This window comes from Petromyzon marinus, chromosome 34 (assembly GCF_048934315.1).
Source record: "Petromyzon marinus isolate PM22_M1 ecotype Great Lakes invasive population chromosome 34, UKy_Petmar_22M1.pri1.0, whole genome shotgun sequence".
NCBI classification, from domain to species: domain Eukaryota; kingdom Metazoa; phylum Chordata; class Hyperoartia; order Petromyzontiformes; family Petromyzontidae; genus Petromyzon; species Petromyzon marinus.
The window spans coordinates 12,161,994-12,181,720 of NC_133700.1; the positions used below are offsets into that span (position 1 = coordinate 12,161,994).

Sequence of the window (19,727 nt, forward strand, 5' to 3'; positions counted from 1 at the left end):
ATCGGCAGAATCAGACACATGCAACAAAGGCTGCTGGGCTGCCTTGTGTTGCTGGTGAGAGCTGCGCACTTATACCGTGGGGCCCACTCAGTGGACCCGCCAGGTTGTACAAATCTTGTGGTGTGCCATCGTGGAGAATTGCGGGCAAGAAGGCAGTAAATAAATAAATACAGTGGAGAGCCTTCGGCCAGCAGTGGAGTGAGCAAAGCGATTGCCGGGCTCCTGGTGGCTCTTGCGTGGTGATCAATGAAGACCGCTTGTCTACTCCTCTCTCTCTCTCTCTCGCTCTCTCTCCGTGTAGTAAGCGAATGAGACGTCTGCCACTGCAGGTCGACCGGCAGCGGCAGGGCTGCGCCTACGCCTGCGACCCCCTGAGCATCGTGGACCTGCTCGTGGACATCATGTTCATCGTGGACATCCTCATCAACTTCCGGACGACGTACGTCGACGACAACGACGAGGTGGTGAGCCATCCGGGCAAAATCGCCATCCACTACTTCAAGGGCTGGTTCCTCATCGACATGGTGGCGGCCATCCCCTTCGACCTGCTCATCTTTGGCTCAGGCTCCAATGAGGTTTGTCCTCGTGTGCGCGTGCGTCTGTGCGTGTGTGGAGAGCGGTGGTGTAGCGGTAAGCGTGCCGCGCCACGAACCCGGCGACTCAAATTCGATTCCCGCTCATGGCCAACACCGGTGACGATTATCTGAACCGGTCCTGGGCCTCCCCTCGGTCGACTCAGCCTCAAATGATTACCTGGTGTAAACCTCGCCACCGGGGAGACAAAAGTGGCCGGCCGTGGTGCTGGCCGCCCCCCCCCCCCTCGTGCGCGAGTCCCCCCGCGTCGCGCCCCCCGAAGCCGCCCGCCCCCTCGGCCATCGCCGTTTTGACGCCGCCGATTAACTTTCATCGCCTTCATTTGTATTCCGTTTGTATTCCGTTGCGCGTTTCGCTGGCCTCGTAGAACAAGGGCGCCACTGCCCGCGTGGCCCGCGCTCGGCTCAGGCGCTCAACCTTGCCCCACCCCCCGCCCTCTGCTGGCCGAGCAATTGGGGGAGAAGCGCACGCGTCGCCAGAGAGATTACGCCGAAGTGATGGCAACGCGATTGGATTAGCGGTCGGTTCCCATCGAGGGCGTTCGCACGGCCGGACAGCATCGAATTGCGATAAGTTTGGCGCCCACACTCGACATCTGTGACAAAGAGCTTCGTAGCTAATCGGATTCCTCCAGGGTGAATAAAGGTTCTGATTCCGAGGTGCCCTCACCTTCCTTCCCATCCTCGCCTCGTCGATGTCCATCGATTCGGCCTGTCGGGACGCCGCCTTCCGCCGTAATTTAAAGCTTCTTTTGAAACAGAAGCGGCACATCCGCAAAGAGGACATCGAGCTTTAGTCTTTTAATCAACCGGCCAAATTATCGTCGGCAAACACTGAGGAAGGGAGTGTGTATTTAAATGTATACACGCACGCGCAAACAAATCCCACTTATTGACGCCGTCGAATTGAATTTCGTGCTGTACATGACATTGCATGTGTGTGCAATGTATGTGAACATTCGGAATGTATCGTTTAGCTGAATACATTCTCAATTCAACCCACGTAACGTATTTATTTGATCAAAAACGTTATATAATGAGATCAAAATGTGTTCTCATTGAAATAATCAAAAGCCGATATCCCCCTCTCAGCGAGCCCCAGCAATCCGCACCTACGATTATCACGGTTGGCTTCGTACGGTGGGAAAGAAGTTCAACATAATACATACATACTGATGACCTTTCCAGGCTACCGGGCATGCGCCACCGTCTCGTCAGACCCCGGGAGCTCAGCAGGCCGTAGCCTGCTTAGTAACTTGGATGGGTGACCACCCCAGGGCTTGCCAAGTGCTGTTGGTGTGGGACTGAGAGATGTGGCCAGGATGTCGCAGTGCTGAGATGTTTCCCCGTGTGCACCGTGGCTTTGGTTGGCGGTGTGCACCGTGGGGTTTCTCAGGGTTTCCCCGCTTTATTTACACGAGAAGCCAAACTCCCAGGAGTGGGATTGACCAAACATCCCGAGCGAGCGTGATCCTCCTCATGAGAACCTCGGGACTCGGGGTGAGCCTTTCCATTGTAGATACTTAGCTTTTTTCCTTAAAAATAATTGGATGCTCCCGTGACCGTAGAATTAGCCCATTGGACCTGTGGCCGTCTGGAACGCTCTGTGGCCGTCTGGAACGCTCTTCCTTCCAATATTAGGAAGCCACTGGAGCTATGCACTTTTAAATCATCTATATTGACAACCCATTTGTTTAGACATGCTGTTTGTGTTTCGTTTGTTGTCCTTTTCCCCGCACCTGCGATTAGCACGGTTGGCTACATACAATGCAAGCTAATTTCAACATGCACACATGCAAACCGGGGTATTACCGTGATTGGCATTGTAAATTGGGAAGCAGAAAAAAAAAGTAATTTTGTAAAACGGTCACTGCCGCCACCGCCCATCTCTGCCCTTTGACACTCGACCCCCGCGACCCCTTGGCCCCGCCCACAGACGACGATCCTCATCGGGCTGCTGAAGACGGCGCGACTGCTGCGGCTGGTGCGCGTCGCGCGCAAGCTGGACCGCTACTCGGAGTACGGCGCCGCCGTACTCATCCTGCTCATGTGCACGTTCGCGCTCATCGCTCACTGGCTCGCGTGCATCTGGTACGCCATCGGCAACGTGGAGCGCACCTACACCATGGAGCAGATCGGATGGCTCTACGCGCTGGGCAAGCAGATCAACAGGCGAGTGAAAGGGGGGGGGTCACTCGCCTTCGAGTGCACCGTGTGTGTTTCTCGGCGCTCGTCACGAGCGCCGAGATTTGAGGAATTCATTGACGAATGAACGAGCGGTTGAGTTAATGAGCGAGCGAGCGAGTGAGGGAATACGCATTTGAATTGGCGAGTGAACAAATCGTATTGATGAATGAGTGAGAGTGAATTAATTAATTATCAGCAGAAATATGCTTGAGAGATTGAATGTGTTAATGATTACTCAATGGGTAGGTACATTAGCACAAGTGAATGAGCAAGAGAATAAGTGAACGTATAAATGAGCAATTGAATGAATGAATCAGAGTGAATTAAACCAATTGAATGTATTCACGAGAACTAATGGGTTAATTAATTACCGATTCAATGAGTGAACGAATGAACAAACGATTGAATTAAAAAATCGGTTCAGTGAATAAAAGCAATTGAATGAATACGTGAGTGAATGAATGAATAAAGGATGTAATGGAGCGACTGAATTACCAAGCAAATGAGCAGCAGACGAACGGGTGAGCGAACGGCGGAGTGAGTGAGCGAGTGAGCGTGATGCCGCCCGCAGGCCGTACAACGCTACGGACCCGGCGGCCGGCCCGTCGGTAAAGGACCGCTACGTGACGGCCCTCTACTTCACCTTCAGCAGCCTCACGAGCGTCGGCTTCGGGAACGTGTCACCCAACACCAACTCGGAGAAGATCTTCTCCATCTGCGTCATGCTCATCGGATGTCAGTCGCCCACCTCCCCCCCCAACCACCTCTCCACCTACCGCTCGTTGATTTTGATTCATCGCTCGCCAGCGGCAGCTCCCGCACTCGTGTCCCTTACGTCTAACCATCACTGTACCTTACGTCTAACTCTCACTGTCCCTTAAGTCTAACTCTCACTGTCCCTTACGTCTAACCATCACTGTCCCTTATGTCTAACTCTCACTGTCCCTTACGTCTAACTCTCACTGTCCCTTACGTCTAACTCTCACTGTCCCTTACATCTAACCATCACTGTCCCTTACGTCTAACCATCACTGTCCCTTACGTCTAACCATCACTGTCCCTTACGTCTAACCATCACTGTCCCTTACATTTAACCCTCACTGTCCCTTACGTCTAACTCTCACTGTCCCTTACGTCTAACTGTCACTGTCCCTTACGTCTAACTCTCACTGTACCTTACGTCTAACTCTCACTGTCCCTTACGTCTAACCATCACTGTCCCTTACGTCTAACTCTCACTGTCCCTTACGTCTAACTCTCACTGTACCTTACGTCTAACCATCACTGTCCCTTACGTCTAACCATCACTGTCCCTTACGTCTAACCATCACTGTACCTTACGTCTAACTCTCACTGTCCCTTAAGTCTAACTCTCACTGTCCCTTACGTCTAACCATCACTGTCCCTTACGTCTAACTCTCACTGTCCCTTACGTCTAACTGTCACTGTCCCTTACGTCTAACCATCACTGTCCCTTACGTCTAACTCTCACTGTCCCTTACGTCTAACTCTCACTGTACCTTACGTCTAACTCTCACTGTCCCTTACGTCTAACCCTCACTGTCCCTTACGTCTAACTCTCACTGTCCCTTACGTCTAACTCTCACTGTCCCTTACGTCTAACCATCACTGTCCCTTACGTCTAACCATCACTGTCCCTTACGTCTAACTCTCACTGTCCCTTACATCTAACTCTCACTGTCCCTTACGTCTAACTCTCACTGTCCCTTACATCTAACCCTCACTGTCTCTTACATCTAACCATCACTGTCCCTTACATCTAACTCTCACTGTCCCTTACATCTAACTCTCACTGTCCCTTATGTCTAACCATCACTGTCCCTTACGTCTAACCATCACTGTCCCTTACATTTAACCATCACTGTCCCTTACGTCTAACTCTTACTGTCCCTTACGTCTAACTCTCACTGTCCCTTATGTCTAACCATCACTGTCCCTTACGTCTAACTCTCACTGTCCCTTACGTCTAACTCTCACTGTCCCTTACGTCTAACCCTCACTGTCTCTTACATCTAACCATCACTGTCCCTTACGTCTAACCCTCACTGTCCCTTACATCTAACTTTCACTGTCCCTTACGTCTAACCATCACTGTCCCTTACGTCTAACCATCACTGTCCCTTACGTCTAACCCTCACTGTACCTTACGTCTAACTCTCACTGTCCCTTACGTCTAACTCTCACTGTCCCTTATGTCTAACCCTCACTGTCCCTTACGTCTAACTCTCACTGTCCCTTACGTCTAACCATCGCTGTCCCTTACGTCTAACTCTCACTGTACCTTACGTCTAACCATCACTGTCCCTTACGTCTAACTCTCACTGTCCCTTACGTCTAACTCTCACTGTCCCTTACGTCTAACCATCACTGTCCCTTACGTCTAACCATCACTGTCCCTTGTGTCTAACTCTCACTGTCCCTTACGTCTAACTCTCACTGTCCCTTACGTCTAACTCTCACTGTCCCTTACGTCTAACGCTCACTGTCCCTTACGTCTAACCATCACTGTCCCTTACATCTAACTCTCACTGTCCCTTACGTCTAACCATCACTGTCCGTTACATCCAACTTTCACTGTCCCTTACGTCTAACCATCACTGTCCCTTACGTCTAACTCTCACTGTCCCTTACATCTAACTCTCACTGTACCTTACGTCTAACTCTCACTGTCCCTTACGTCTAACCATCACTGTCCCTTACGTCTAACTCTCACTGTCCCTTACGTCTAACCATCACTGTCCCTTACGTCTAACCATCACTGTCCCTTACGTCTAACCATCACTGTCCCTTACGTCTAACTCTCACTGTCCCTTACATCTAACCCTCACTGTCTCTTACATCTAACCATCACTGTCCCTTACATCTAACTCTCACTGTCCCTTACATCTAACTCTCACTGTCCCTTATGTCTAACCATCACTGTCCCTTACGTCTAACCATCACTGTCCCTTACATTTAACCATCACTGTCCGTTACGTCTAACTCTTACTGTCCCTTACGTCTAACTCTCACTGTCCCTTACGTCTAACCCTCACTGTCTCTTACATCTAACCATCACTGTCCCTTACCTCTAACCCTCACTGTCCCTTACGTCTAACTCTCACTGTCCCTTACGTCTAACCATCACTGTCCCTTACGTCTAACCATCACTGTCCCTTACGTCTAACCATCACTGTCCCTTATGTCTAACCATCACTGTCCCTTACGTCTAACTCTCACTGTCCCTTACATCTAACTCTCACTGTACCTTATGTCTAACTCTCACTGTCCCTTACGTCTAACTCTCACTGTCCCTTACATCTAACCATCACTGTCCCTTACGTCTAACTCTCACTGTCCCTTACGTCTAACCATCACTGTCCCTTACATCTAACTCTCACTGTCCCTTACGTCTAACTCTCACTGTCCCTTACATCTAACCATCACTGTCCCTTACGTCTAACCATCACTGTCCCTTACGTCTAACTCTCACTGTCCCTTACGTCTAACTCTCACTGTCCCTTACGTCTAACCATCACTGTCCCTTACGTCTAACTCTCACTGTACCTTACGTCTAACCCTCACTGTCCCTTGCGTCTAACCATCACTGTCCCTTACGTCTAACTCTCACTGTCCCTTACATCTAACCATCACTGTCCCTTACGTCTAACCATCACTGTCCCTTACGTCTAACTCTCACTGTCCCTTACGTCTAACTCTCACTGTCCCTTACGTCTAACCATCACTGTCCCTTACGTCTAACTCTCACTGTACCTTACGTCTAACCCTCACTGTCCCTTGCGTCTAACCATCACTGTCCCTTACGTCTAACTCTCACTGTCCCTTACGTCTAACCATCACTGTCCCTTACGTCTAACGCTCACTGTCCCTTACGTCTAACCATCACTGTCCCTTACATCTAACTCTCACTGTCCCTTACGTCTAACCATCACTGTCCGTTACATCCAACTTTCACTGTCCCTTACGTCTAACCATCACTGTCCCTTACGTCTAACTCTCACTGTCCCTTACATCTAACTCTCACTGTACCTTACGTCTAACTCTCACTGTCCCTTACGTCTAACCATCACTGTCCCTTACGTCTAACTCTCACTGTCCCTTACGTCTAACCATCACTGTCCCTTACGTCTAACCATCACTGTCCCTTACGTCTAACCATCACTGTCCCTTACGTCTAACTCTCACTGTCCCTTACATCTAACCCTCACTGTCTCTTACATCTAACCATCACTGTCCCTTACATCTAACTCTCACTGTCCCTTACATCTAACTCTCACTGTCCCTTATGTCTAACCATCACTGTCCCTTACGTCTAACCATCACTGTCCCTTACATTTAACCATCACTGTCCGTTACGTCTAACTCTTACTGTCCCTTACGTCTAACTCTCACTGTCCCTTACGTCTAACCCTCACTGTCTCTTACATCTAACCATCACTGTCCCTTACGTCTAACTCTCACTGTCCCTTACGTCTAACTCTCACTGTCCCTTACGTCTAACCATCACTGTCCCTTACGTCTAACCATCACTGTCCCTTACGTCTAACCATCACTGTCCCTTATGTCTAACCATCACTGTCCCTTACGTCTAACTCTCACTGTCCCTTACATCTAACTCTCACTGTACCTTATGTCTAACTCTCACTGTCCCTTACGTCTAACTCTCACTGTCCCTTACATCTAACCATCACTGTCCCTTACGTCTAACTCTCACTGTCCCTTACGTCTAACCATCACTGTCCCTTACATCTAACTCTCACTGTCCCTTACGTCTAACCATCACTGTCCCTTATGTCTAACTCTCACTGTCCCTTACGTCTAACTCTCACTGTCCCTTTCATCTAACTCTCACTGTCCCTTATGTCTAACTCTCACTGTCCCTTACGTCTAACTCTCACTGTCCCTTACGTCTAACCATCACTGTCCTTTACGTCTAACCATTACTGTCTCTTACGTCTAACTCTCACTGTCCCTTACGTCTAACCATCACTGTCTCTTACGTCTAACCATCACTGTCCCTTACGTCTAACTCTCACTGTCTCTTACGTCTAACTCTCACTGTCCCTTACGTCTAACCATCACTGTCCCTTACGTCTAACTCTCTCTGTACCTTACATCTAACCATCACTGTCCCTTACGTCTAACTCTCACTGTCCCTTACGTCTAACTCTCACTGTCCCTTACGTCTAACCATCACTGTCCCTTACGTCTAACTCTCACTGTCCCTTGCGTCTAACCATCACTGTCCATTACGTCTAACCATCACTGTCCCTTACGTCTAACCATCACTGTCCCTTACGTCTAACTCTCACTGTCCGTTACGTCTAACCATCACTGTCCCTTACATCTAACTCTCACTGTCCCTTACGTCTAACCATTACTGTCCCTTACGTCTAACTCTCACTGTCCCTTACATCTAACTCTCACTGTCCCTTATGTCTAACTCTCACTGTCCCTTACGTCTAACCATCACTGTCCCTTACGTCTAACCATCACTGTCCCTTACGTCTAACTCTCACTGTCCCTTACATCTAACCCTCACTGTCCCTTACATCTAACTCTCACTGTCCCTTACGTCTAACCATCACTGTCCCTTACGTCTAACTCTCACTGTCCCTTACGTCTAACCATCACTGTCCCTTACGTCTAACCATTACTGTCCCTTACGTCTAACCATCACTGTCCCTTACGTCTAACTCTCACTGTCCCTTACGTCTAACTCTCACTGTCCCTTACGTCTAACCATCACTGTCCCTTACGTCTAACTCTCACTGTCCCTTACGTCTAACCATCACTGTCCCTTACGTCTAACCATCACTGTCCCTTACGTCTAACTCTCACTGTCTCTTACGTCTAACCATCACTGTCTCTTACGTCTAACCATCACTGTCCCTTACGTCTAACTCTCACTGTCTCTTACGTCTAACCATCACTGTCCCTTACGTCTAACTCTCACTGTCTCTTACGTCTAACCATCACTGTCTCTTACGTCTAACCATCACTGTCCCTTATGTCTAACTCTCACTGTCCCTTACGTCTAACTCTCACTGTCCCTTACGTCTAACCATCACTGTCTCTTACGTCTAACCATCACTGTCCCTTACGTCTAACCATCACTGTCCCTTACGTCTAACTCTCACTGTCCCTTACGTCTAACCATCACTGTCCCTTACATCTAACCATCACTGTCCCTTATGTCTAACCCTCACTGTACCTTACGTCTAACTCTCACTGTCCCTTACGTCTAACCATCACTGTCCCTTACGTCTAACCATCACTGTCCCTTACGTCTAACCATCACTGTCCCTTACGTCTAACCATCACTGTCCCTTACATCTAACTCTCACTGTCCCTTACGTCTAACTCTCACTGTCCCTTACGTCTAACCATCACTGTCCCTTACATCTAACTCTCACTGTCCCTTACGTCTAACTCTCACTGTCCCTTACGTCTAACCATCACTGTCCCTTACATCTAACTCTCACTGTCCCTTACGTCTAACCATCACTGTCCCTTACGTCTAACTCCCACTGTCCCTTACGTCTAACCATCACTGTCCCTTACATCTAACCATCACTGTCCCTTACGTCTAACCATCACTGTACCTTACATCTAACTCTCACTGTACCTTACGTCTAACTCTCACTGTCCCTTACGTCTAACCATCACTGTCCCTTACGTCTAACTCTCACTGTCCCTTACGTCTAACTCTCACTGTCCCTTACGTCTAACTCTCACTGTCCCTTACGTCTAACTCTCACTGTCCCTTACGTCTAACTCTCACTGTACCTTATGTCTAACTCTCACAGTCCCTTACGTCTAACCATCACTGTCCCTTACGTCTAACTCTCACTGTCTCTTACGTCTAACCATCACTGTCCCTTACGTCTAACTCTCACTGTCTCTTACGTCTAACCATCACTGTCCCTTACGTCTAACCATCACTGTCCCTTACGTCTAACCATCACTGTCCCTTACGTCTAACTCTCACTGTCCCTTACGTCTAACCATCACTGTCCCTTACGTCTAACCATCACTGTCTCTTACGTCTAACCATCACTGTCTCTTACGTCTAACCATCACTGTCCCTTACGTCTAACCATCACTGTCCCTTATGTCTAACCCTCACTGTACCTTACGTCTAACTCTCACTGTCCCTTACGTCTAACCATCACTGTCTCTTACGTCTAACCATCACTGTCCCTTACGTCTAACCATCACTGTCCCTTACGTCTAACTCTCACTGTCTCTTACGTCTAACCATCACTGTCCCTTACGTCTAACCATCACTGTCCCTTACGTCTAACTCTCACTGTCTCTTACGTCTAACTCTCACTGTCTCTTACGTCTAACCATCACTGTCTCTTACGTCTAACCATCACTGTCCCTTACGTCTAACTCTCACTGTCTCTTACGTCTAACTCTCACTGTCTCTTACGTCTAACCATCACTGTCCCTTACGTCTAACCATCACTGTCCCTTACGTCTAACTCTCACTGTCCCTTACGTCTAACCATCACTGTCCCTTACGTCTAACTCTCACTGTACCTTACGTCTAACCCTCACTGTCCCTTGCGTCTAACCATCACTGTCCCTTACGTCTAACTCTCACTGTCCCTTACATCTAACCATCACTGTCCCTTACGTCTAACCATCACTGTCCCTTACGTCTAACTCTCACTGTCCCTTACGTCTAACCATCACTGTCCCTTACGTCTAACCATCACTGTCCCTTACGTCTAACTCTCACTGTCTCTTACGTCTAACCATCACTGTCCCTTGCGTCTAACCATCACTGTCCCTTACGTCTAACTCTCACTGTCCCTTACGTCTAACCATCACTGTCCCTTACGTCTAACTCTCACTGTCCCTTACATCTAACCATCACTGTCCCTTACGTCTAACCATCACTGTCCCTTACGTCTAACTCTCACTGTCCCTTACGTCTAACCATCACTGTCCCTTACGTCTAACCATCACTGTCCCTTACGTCTAACTCTCACTGTCTCTTACGTCTAACCATCACTGTCCCTTGCGTCTAACCATCACTGTCCCTTACGTCTAACTCTCACTGTCCCTTACGTCTAACCATCACTGTCCCTTGCGTCTAACCATCACTGTCCCTTACGTCTAACTCTCACTGTCCCTTACGTCTAACCATCACTGTCCCTTGCGTCTAACCATCACTGTCCCTTACGTCTAACTCTCACTGTCCCTTACGTCTAACCATCACTGTCCCTTACTTCATCTCGCCGGTGCTCGCACCGCTCTCATCAACCACCGCAACGAAACGGCAATCTTCGATTCTGATTGGTGGCAGCGGTGGCGGTGTTTTTGAACGTGTGTACGTGCGTGTATGTTGAACTTCTTTCGCACCGTATGTAGCCAACCATGATCATGGGAGGTGCCGGGAAAGGACAACAAACTAAACACGAAAAGCATTTCTAAAGAATTTAGTTTTGAATCTAGATGATTTTAAAGTGGATAGCTCCAATGGCTTCCTAATATTGTCATTGCATCATCCATGTAGAGAAGGCTGATGAAAATAATTGTGGCGTAAAAACTACCACCGTGGCCCAAGCCATACACAACTATGAGCACATTGTCCATCATTTGTATGTTTTAATTGGGTTGTTTCAACCAAATCGCGTGGCATCTCTCGGCTTTATCAAAGCAACACCCGGTTCGATCGCCAGTGGGTCACGTGAGCCCGTGGTGTCAATTTCCCATCCCTCTAGCAGGCGCCTTTTGTCCTCAGGGGCGACCCCTGGTGACATCGCACGCGGTGGTGTCACTCACTTTACCTGCCCCGCAAACATAGAATGGTGAAAATTAAACGGACGGAAAATTTACTTCACGTAACAAAGCATAGTCAAGTGTCTGTTGCAGAAAAGAACAAACTGTGTCTCAGCTGCTGAAGTAGGACACTCGGTGATGCACTTAATCTATTTTAATGTCGAGCGTGAATGATCTTCACTCACTCGTTCCATTCACAACAGGGATTAACAAATTTAGACAGAGAGAGTGTGAAACGCAAGGTCACCACAGTGAGCAAAAGAGCACCGTGGGTGTTTACCTTTTCCCACCCTAGTTGTATTCCAAATGTGCCGGTTTTTTTTGCATCATATGAGACATTCAATCCCCTTATAATTGTACGTATGTTGAACTTCTTTCGCACCGTACATAGCAAACCGTGCTAATCAGCGGCGTGCGGGAAGGACAACAAACTAAACACAAAAAGCAGTGTTCAAGAAATGAGTTTTCAATTTAGATTTAAAAAGAGTGCATAGCTCCGGTGGTTTCCTAACATCGGAAATAAGAACGTTCCAGACGGCCACAGAAGCGCATCTGAACGTGCGCTCGAGACGGCCAAGTGGCACTGCACTCTGACCTCCGAGCCACTCGGCCACCTTTGCAGGACGGAAAGTCCCAGTTTTATTGGCGATTTGGTCATCCCCTCGATAACTGCTGTTAACCGTGGCTAACCGCCGCTAACTGCTGACAACCGTGGCTAACCGGCACTAACCATCGCCAACCATCACCAACCACCGCCAACCACCGCCAACCATCGCCAACCACCGCTAACCATCGCCAACCACCGCTAACCATCGCCAACTACCGCTAACCACCGCTAACCATCGCCAACCACCGCTAACCATCGCTAACCATCGCCAACAACCGCTAACCACCGCTAACTACCGCTAACCATCGCCAACCATCGTCAACTACCGCCAACCACCGCCAACCATCGCCAACCATCGCCAACCGTCGCCAACTACCGCCAACCACCGCTAACCATTGCTAACCATCGCCAACAACCGCTAACCACCGCTAACCACCGCTAACCACCGCTAACCATCGCCAACCATCGTCAACTACCGCCAACCACCGGCAACCACCGCTAACCATCGACAACCACCGCTAACCATCGCCAACTACCGCTAACCACCGCCAACCACCGCTAACCACCGCTAACCACTACTAACCATCGCCAACCACCGCTAACCATCGCCAACTACCGCTAGCCACCGCTAACCACCGCTAACCACTGCTAACCATCGCCAACCACCGGTAACCACCGCTAACCATCGCCAACCACCGCTAACCATCGCTAACCACCGCTAACCACTGCTAACCATCGCCAACCACTGCTAACCACCGTTAAACCATCGCCAACCACCGCTAACCATCGCCAACCACCGATAACCACCGCTAACCACCGCTAATCACCGCCAACCACCACTCACCATCGCCAACCACCGCTAACCATTGCCAACCACCGCTAACCATCGCCAACCACTGCTAACCATCTCTAACCACCGGTAACCATCGCCAACCACCGCTCACCATCGCCAACCACCGCTAACCATCGCCAACCACCGCTAACCATCGCCAACCACTGCTAACCATCGCTAACCACCGCTAACCATCGCTAACCACCGCTAACCATCGCCAACCACCACTAACCATCGCCAACCACCGCCATCCACCGCCAACCACCGCTAACCACCGCTAACCATCGCCAACCACCGCTAACCACCGCTAACCATCGCCAACCACCGCTAACCATCGCCAACCACCACTAACCACCGCTAACCACCGCCAACCACCGCCAACCATCGCCAACCACCGCTAACCATCGCCAACCACCGCTAACCATCGCCAACTACCGCTAACCACCGCTAACCATCGCCAACCACCGCTAACCATCGCTAACCATCGGCAACAACCGCTAACCACCGCTAACTGCCGCTAACCATCGCCAACCATCGTCAACTACCGCCAACCACCGCCAACCATCGCCAACCGTCGCCAACTACCGCCAACCACCGCTAACCATTGCTAACCATCGCCAACAACCGCTAACCACCGCTAACCACCGCTAACCATCGCCAACCATCGTCAACTACCGCCAACCACCGGCAACCACCGCTAACCATCGACAACCACCGCTAACCATCGCCAACTACCGCTAACCACCGCTAACCATCGACAACCACCGCTAACCACCGCTAACCACTGCTAAGCATCGCCAACCACCGCTAACCATCGCCAACTACTGCTAGCCACCGCTAACCACCGCTAACCACTGCTAACCATCGCCAACCACCGCTAACCACCGCTAACCATCGCCAACCACCGCTAATCATCGCTAACCACCGCTAACCACCGCTAACCATCGCCAACCACTGCTAACCACCGTTAAACCATCGCCAACCACCGCTAACCATCGCCAACCACCGCTAACCACTGCTAACCACCGCTAATCACCGCCAACCACCGCTCACCATCGCCAACCACCGCTAACCATTGCCAACCACCGCTAACCATCGCCAACCACTGCTAACCATCTTTAACCACCGCTAACCATCGCCAACCACCGCTCACCATCGCCAACCACCGCTAACCATCGCCAACCACCGCTAACCATCGCCAACCACTGCTAACCATCGCTAACCACCGCTAACCATCGCCAACCACCGCTAACCATCGCCAACCACCACTAACCATCGCCAACCACCGCCATCCACCGCCAACCACCGCTAACCACCGCTAACCATCGCCAACCACCGCTAACCACCACTAACCATCGCCAACCACCGCTAACCATCGCCAACCACCACTAACCACCGCTAACCACCGCTAACCATCGCCAACCACCGCTCACCATCGCCAACCACCGCTAGCCATCACCAACCACCGCTCACCATCGCCAACCACCACTAACCATCGCTAACCACCGCTAACCATCGCCAACCTCTGCTAACCATTCCTAACCACCGCCAACCATCGCCAACCACCGCTAACCACTGCTAACCATCGCCAACCACCGCTAACCACCGCTAACCATCGCCAACCACCGCTAACCATCGCCAACCATCGCTAACCATCGCTAACCACCGCCAACCATCGCCAACCACCGCTAACCATCGCCCACCATCGCCAACCACCGCTAACTATCGCCAACCACCGCTAACCACTGCTAACCATCGCCAACCACCGCTAACCACCGCTAACCATCGCCAACCACCGCTAACCATCGCCAACCATCGCTAACCATCGCTAACCACCGCCAACCATCGCGAACCACCGCTAACCATCGCCCACCATCGCCAACCACCGCTAACTATCGCCAACCACCGCTAACCACTGCCAACCACCGCCAACCATCGCCAACCGACGCTAACCACTGCTAACCATCGCCAACCACCGCTAACCACCGCTAACCATCGCCAACCACCGCTAACCATCGCCAACCATCGCTAACCATCGCTAACCACCGCCAACCATCGCCAACCACCGCTAACCATCGCCCACCATCGCCAACCACCGCTAACTATCGCCAACCACCGCTAACCATCGCCAGCCATCGCTAACCATCGCCAACCATCGCCAACCACCGCTAACCATCGCCAACCACCGCTAACCACCGCTAACCATCGACAACCACCGCTAACCATCGCCAACCACCACTAACCATCGCCAACCACTGCTAACCACCGTTAAACCATCGCCAACCACCGCTAACCATCGCCAACCACCGCTAACCACCGCTAATCACCGCCAACCACCGCTCACCATCACCAATCACCGCTAACCATTGCCAACCACCGTTAACCATCGCCAACCACTGCTAACCATCTCTAACCACCGCTAACCATCGCCAACCACCGCTCACCATCGCCAACCACCGCTAACCATCGCCAACCACCGCTAACCATCGCCAACCACTGCTAACCATCGCTAACCACCGCTAACCATCGCCAACCACCGCTAACCATCGCCAACCACCACTAACCATCGCCAACCACCGCCATCCACCGCCAACCACCGCTAACCACCGCTAACCATCGCCAACCACCGCTAACCACCGCTAACCATCGCCAACCACCGCTAACCATCGCCAACCACCACTAACCACCGCTAACCACCGCTAACCATCGCCAACCACCGCTCACCATCGCCAACCACCGCTAACCATCACCAACCACCGCTCACCATCGCCAACCACCACTAACCATCGCTAACCACCGCTAACCATCGCCCACCTTTGCTAACCATCGCTAACCACCGCCAACCATCGTCAACCACCGCTAACCACTGCTAACCATTGCCAACCACCGCTAACCACCGCTAACCATCGCCAACCACCGCTAACCATCGCCAACCACCACTAACCATCGCTAACCACCGCTAACCATCGCCAACCTCTGCTAACAATCGCTAACCACCGCCAACCATCGCCAACCATCGCTAACCATCGTTAACCACCGCCAACCATCGCCAACCACCGCTAACCATCGCCCACCATCGCCAACCACCGCTAACTATCGCCAACCACCGCTAACCACTGCCAACCATCGTCAACCACCGCTCACTATCGCCAACCATCGCTAACCATCGCTAACCATCGCTAACCACTGCTAACCACCACTAACCATCGCCAGCCATCGCTAACCATCGCCAATCATCGCCAACCACCGCTAACCATCGCCAACTACCGCTAACCATCGCTAACCATCGCCAACCACCACTACTCATCGCCAACCACCACTAGCCATCGCCAACCATCACCAACCACAGCTAACCACCGCCAACCACCGCTAACCATCGCCAACCACCGCTAACCATCGCCAACCACCGCCAACCACCGCTAACCATCGCTAACCACCGCTAACCACCGCAAACCATCGCCAACCACTGATAACCACTTGCCAACCATCGCCAACCACCGCTAACCACTGCCAACCATCGCCAACCATCGCCAACCACCGCTAACCACCGCCAACCATCGCCAACCACCGCCAACCACCGCTAACCACCGCCAACCATCGCCAACCACCGCCATCCACCGCCAACCACCGCTAACCACCGCTAACCATCGCCAACCACCGCTAACCACCGCTAACCATCGCCAACCACCGCTAACCATCGCCAACCACCACTAACCACCGCTAACCACCGCTAACCATCGCCAACCACCGATCACCATCGCCAACCACCGCTAACCATCACCAACCACCGCTCACCATCGCCAACCACCACTAACTATCGCTAACCACCGCTAACCATCGCCAACCTCTGCTAACCATCGCTAACCACCGCCAACCATCGCCAACCACCGCTAACCACTGCTAACCATCGCCAACCACCGCTAACAACCGCTAACCATCGCCAACCACCGCTAACCATCGCCAACCACCACTAACCATCGCTAACCACCGCTAACCATCGCCAACCTCTGCTAACCATCGCTAACCACCGCCAACCATCGCCAACCACCGCTAACCATCGCCAACCATCGCTAACCATCGCTAACCACCGCCAACCATTGCCAACCACCGCTAACCATCGCCCACCATCGCCAACCACCGCTAACTATCGCCAACCACCGCTAACCACTGTCAACCATCGCCAACCACCGCTCACTATCGCCAACCATCGCTAACCATCGCTAACCATCGCTAACCACTGCTAACCACCGCTAACCATCGCCAACCACCACTAACCATCGCCAGCCATCGCTAACCATCACCAACCATCGCCAACCACCGCTAACCATCGCCAACCACCGCTAACCATCGCTAACCATCGCCAACCACCACTACCCATCCCCAACCACCACTAACCATCGCCAACCATCGCCAACCACTGCTAACCACCGCCAGCCACCGCTAACCATCGCCAACCACCGCCAACCACCGCTAACCATCGCCAACCACCGCTAACCATCGCCAACCACCGCTAACCATCGCCAACCACCGCTACTCATCGCCAACCACCGCCAACCACCGCTAACCATCGCTAACCACCGCTAACCACCGCAAACCATCGCCAACCACCGCTAACCACTGCCAACCATCGCCAACCATCGCCAACCACCGCTAACCACCGCCAACCATCACCAACCACCGCCATCCACCGCTAACCACCGCCAACCATCGCCAACCACCGCCATCCACCGCCAACCACCGCTAACCACCGCTAACCATCGCCAACCACCGCTAACCACCCCTAACCATCGCCAACCACCGCTAACCATCGCCAACCACCACTAACCACCGCTCACCACCGCTAACCATCGCCATCCACCGATCACCATCGCCAACCACCGCTAACCATCACCAACCACCGCTCACCATCGCCAACCACCACTAACCATCGCTAACCACCGCTAACCATCGCCAACCTCTGCTAACCATCGCTGATTACCGCCAACCATCGCCAACCACCGCTAACCACTGCTAACCATCGCCAACCACCGCTAACCACCGCTAACCATCGCCAACCACCGCTAACCATCGCCAACCACCACTAACCATCGCTAACTACCGCTAACCATCGCCAACCTCTGCTAACCATCGCTAACCACCGCCAACCATCGCCAACCACCGCTAACCATCGCCAACCATCGCTAACCATCGCTAACCACCGCCAACCATCGCCAACCACCGCTAACCATCGCCCACCATCGCCAACCACCGCTAACTATCGCCAACCACCGCTAACCACTGCCAACCATCGCCAACCACCGCTCACTATCGCCAACCATCGCTAACCATCGCTAACCATCGCTAACCACTGCTAACCACCGCTAACCATCGCCAACCACCACTAACCATCGCCAGCCATCGCTAACCATCGCCAACCATCGCCAACCACCGCTAACCATCGCCAACCACCGCTAACCATCGCCAACCACCGCTAACCATCGCCAACCACCACTAACCACCGCTAACCACCGCTAACCATCGCCAACCACCGATCACCATCGCCAACCACCGCTAACCATCACCAACCACCGCTCACCATCGCCAACCACCACTAACCATCGCTAACCACCGCTAACCATCGCCAACCCCTGCTAACCATCGCTAACCACCGCCAACCATCGCCAACCACCGCTAACCACTGCTAACCATCGCCAACCATCGCTAACCACCGCTAACCATCGCCAACCACCGCTAACCATCGCCAACCACCACTAACCATCGCTAACCACCGCTAACCATCGCCAACCTCTGCTAACCATCGCTAACCACCGCCAACCATCGCCAACCACCGCTAACCATCGCCAACCATCGCTAACCATCGCTAACCACCGCCAACCATTGCCAACCACCGCTAACCATCGCCCACCATCGCCAACCACCGCTAACTATCGCCAACCACCGCTAACCACTGTCAACCATCGCCAACCACCGCTCACTATCGCCAACCATCGCTAACCATCGCTAACCATCGCTAACCACTGCTAACCACCGCTAACCATCGCCAACCACCACTAACCATCGCCAGCCATCGCTAACCATCACCAACCATCGCCAACCACCGCTAACCATCGCCAACCACCGCTAACCATCGCTAACCATCGCCAACCACCACTACCCATCCCCAACCACCACTAACCATCGCCAACCATCGCCAACCACTGCTAACCACCGCCAGCCACCGCTAACCATCGCCAACCACCGCCAACCACCGCTAACCATCGCCAACCACCGCTAACCATCGCCAACCACCGCTAACCATCGCCAACCACCGCTACTCATCGCCAACCACCGCCAACCACCGCTAACCATCGCTAACCACCGCTAACCACCGCAAACCATCGCCAACCACCGCTAACCACTGCCAACCATCGCCAACCATCGCCAACCACCGCTAACCACCGCCAACCATCACCAACCACCGCCAACCACCGCTAACCACCGCCAACCATCGCCAACCACCGCCATCCACCGCCAACCACCGCTAACCACCGCTAACCATCGCCAACCACCGCTAACCACCCCTAACCATCGCCAACCACCGCTAACCATCGCCAACCACCACTAACCACCGCTCACCACCGCTAACCATCGCCATCCACCGATCACCATCGCCAACCACCGCTAACCATCACCAACCACCGCTCACCATCGC

The 19,727-nt window shown here is 52.3% G+C and overlaps 1 protein-coding gene across 3 annotated transcripts in view; it reads left to right on the forward strand.

The window, feature by feature from the left end:
- The window catches only part of LOC116948728 (voltage-gated inwardly rectifying potassium channel KCNH2-like), a 166,607-nt gene that overhangs the window by 131,260 nt on the left and 15,620 nt on the right, over positions 1 to 19,727 (forward strand). For all 3 annotated transcript variants that reach the window (XM_032965750.2, XM_076071722.1, XM_032965751.2), the window contains 3 exons: positions 330 to 575; positions 2,530 to 2,765; positions 3,352 to 3,515. In XM_032965750.2, coding sequence (XP_032821641.1) covers positions 330 to 575; positions 2,530 to 2,765; positions 3,352 to 3,515 — 646 coding nt within the window. The remainder of the gene's footprint in view (positions 1 to 329; positions 576 to 2,529; positions 2,766 to 3,351; positions 3,516 to 19,727) is intronic.